At 56.8% G+C, this 2256-nt stretch overlaps 1 protein-coding gene across 3 annotated transcripts in view; it reads right to left on the bottom strand.

Annotated features, from left to right (window-relative positions):
• MAP2K4 (mitogen-activated protein kinase kinase 4) overlaps positions 1-376 on the bottom strand; it is a 134323-nt gene extending 133947 nt beyond the window's left edge. The window contains exon 1 of one of the 3 annotated variants that reach the window (XM_025864195.2): positions 224-376. In XM_025864195.2, coding sequence (XP_025719980.1) covers positions 224-341 — 118 coding nt within the window. In that variant the 5' untranslated portion in view covers positions 342-376. The remainder of the gene's footprint in view (positions 1-223) is intronic. The other 2 variants (XM_073881736.1, XM_073881735.1) reach the window with 2 other exon arrangements.
• Between the last annotated feature and the right edge of the window lie 1880 nt (positions 377-2256).

Genomic DNA, 2256 nt, shown 5'->3' with positions numbered 1-2256 from the left:
ATCGGAGGCCGCGGCCCCGGGCCTGCACGCGGGGCCCGGGCCGGGGCCGGGGCAGGGCCGGGCGCGCGGCGGGAAGCGCGAGGGAGGGCGGGGAGCCGGCGCGGGCGGCTCCGGTGGCTTCCTCCGCCGGGTCCGGGGGTGTCCGCGGCCGCGGGGACAGGCCGCGACAACGCCGACGGCCGCGCCGGGGGGACCGGGGTCGCGGCGCTGGCGCGTTCCTTACCCTGCATGCTGCTGACGGCCGGGTGGCCCGGCGCCGGGGGCCCCACGGGGCCCGGGGTGCCGCTGCCGCTGCCGCCCCCGGAGCCGCCGCCGCCGCCGCTCGGGCTCGGAGCCGCCATTGTTGGGAGTGAGGAGCCGAGCGGCGCCGCGGCGGCTGCAATGCAGCAAGCTCGGCCTCTCGCACGGCCGAGGGGCGCGGCCAGAGCCCGCCTTGAGCCCGCCCCCGCCCCGCCCCGGACACGCCCCCTGGCACGCCCCCGCCCGCGCCTGACGCGGAGCCCGGCCAGCTGCAGAGCCGCAGAACCGCCCAGGGCGCCGGTGCTCGACTAGGAGGGAAGGCGGGCGGGAGTGCTGCCCCGGGGCTGCGGGCCGGCCCGCGGGGCCTAATGCGGTGTGCACCATTAGGAATGTGTGTGCACCGGGGAGGTTGGGGGACACAGAGCTTTCCTCGTTCCCACAGAGGCCTGTGACCCCAAAAGTTTAAGAACCCCGTCGTTGGGCGGGGGACACCTGGCTGGCTCAGTTGGTGGCGCATGGGACTCTTGATCTCGGGGTCGTGAGTTCCAGCCCCATGCTGGGCATGGAGCCTACAAACAAAAAAAAAGAACCTCCTTGTTGGAAACCTCAGAACCCTAAATCAGAGCGATCAAGGTAAAAAGGATCCCAGGGGTCATGCTTTCTGTCTAGTATCGGGCGCGGCTCGTCCAGAGGGGAGTTGGCTCTAGCTGTGGTTCCATCTGAAGCTCCTGTTAAGTTCTGCCTAACACCCCAACCCTCTACACTGGCCTGGGGGCTGCCACGGAGTGCCACTCAAAGTACGGTCTCATCCTGAAACTATGAATCAGAAAATACATTTTCATAATATCCCCACGTAATTTGTATAGACATTAAGTTTGAAAAACAGTGTTTTAAGCACCCGACATTCCCTGGCCTCCCCAAATATACTATTTATGTCACCATCTTCCCTTCAACACACTCTGGGTTCCCTCGCCCACCTCCTCTGCAACTTTTTTTTTAATAATTTTTTATTGTTATGTTAATCACCATACATTACATCATTAGTTTTTGATGTAGTGTTCCATGATTCATTGTTTGTGCATAACACCCAGTGCTCCACGCAGAACGTGCCCTCTTTAATACCCATCACCAGGCTAACCCATCCCCCCAACCCCCCCCTGCAACTTGTAAGACCAAGCATGGTCGTTATCATGAACTACATGAAATGACCACCTCCCACCAAAAATCAAGTTTCTTCCATTGCTTTGCACAGAGACTTTGATTTTAGGAAGGCAGCAGCTAAAAGAAGCAAAACAGTCCTCTGTGAAGCTAAGAGTTTCTGGACCAGTGGAAAGGTGATTGGGAAGGTGGAGACCTGGGTCTCTGGGTAGAGGTATCTCTTCCTATAATAGAATGAGCAAGGATACAACATGGCAAGTAATCTAGACCATGGAGCTGGACGATCCCTGCCCTTTGGAAGCATTGCACAATGTACACAAGGACCTCCTTCTCGAACCTCCTTTGGCACTGACCTTATCTGTGCTGGAACTTCTTCATAGCATGTTGGAAATGTGTCCTCGGTCAAAAGAGCCCTGCCTTCTTGCTGTAAACCCAACTTCGGCCTCATCATGATTGCTCAGATGCTAACAGTGGCTGGAGATAGGGCTTAGGAAAAGTAAATTGGGGAGGTAATAAAGGCATATTGAAGATGGGTAGATGTACTTAAGTGGAGAAGCTTTCATTTTCCACTCTGCCTCCCAACTCCCTTCAGAGGGTTTGGCTGACCCAGCCATATCTCCAAGTCTAAGTAATTATAAACACTGCCGAATCCCCATCTAAGAATCAGTAGCCCATCTTGCACTTGTCGGTCCTGGGGAATCCTAAATGTGGGGTCCTTTGAGGGGAAATCTTATAAGAACTGGGAAGAAAAGTTTCCCATCCAGGCTGTCCGGTCCAGAGTACAGGCTAAATATTCTGTCTACGTATTCTGCACGGTGCTGATGAGAAGAGAACAAATGACAAAGAAAAGGAGGATCT

This window comes from Callorhinus ursinus, unplaced genomic scaffold, assembly GCF_003265705.2.
Source record: "Callorhinus ursinus isolate GAN/ISIS: 27379988/994484 unplaced genomic scaffold, GSC_fseal_2.0 scaffold43, whole genome shotgun sequence".
Classification (NCBI taxonomy): domain Eukaryota; kingdom Metazoa; phylum Chordata; class Mammalia; order Carnivora; family Otariidae; genus Callorhinus; species Callorhinus ursinus.
Note: the sequence above shows the minus strand (reverse complement) of the source record. Positions and strands in the feature narration are given on the sequence as shown.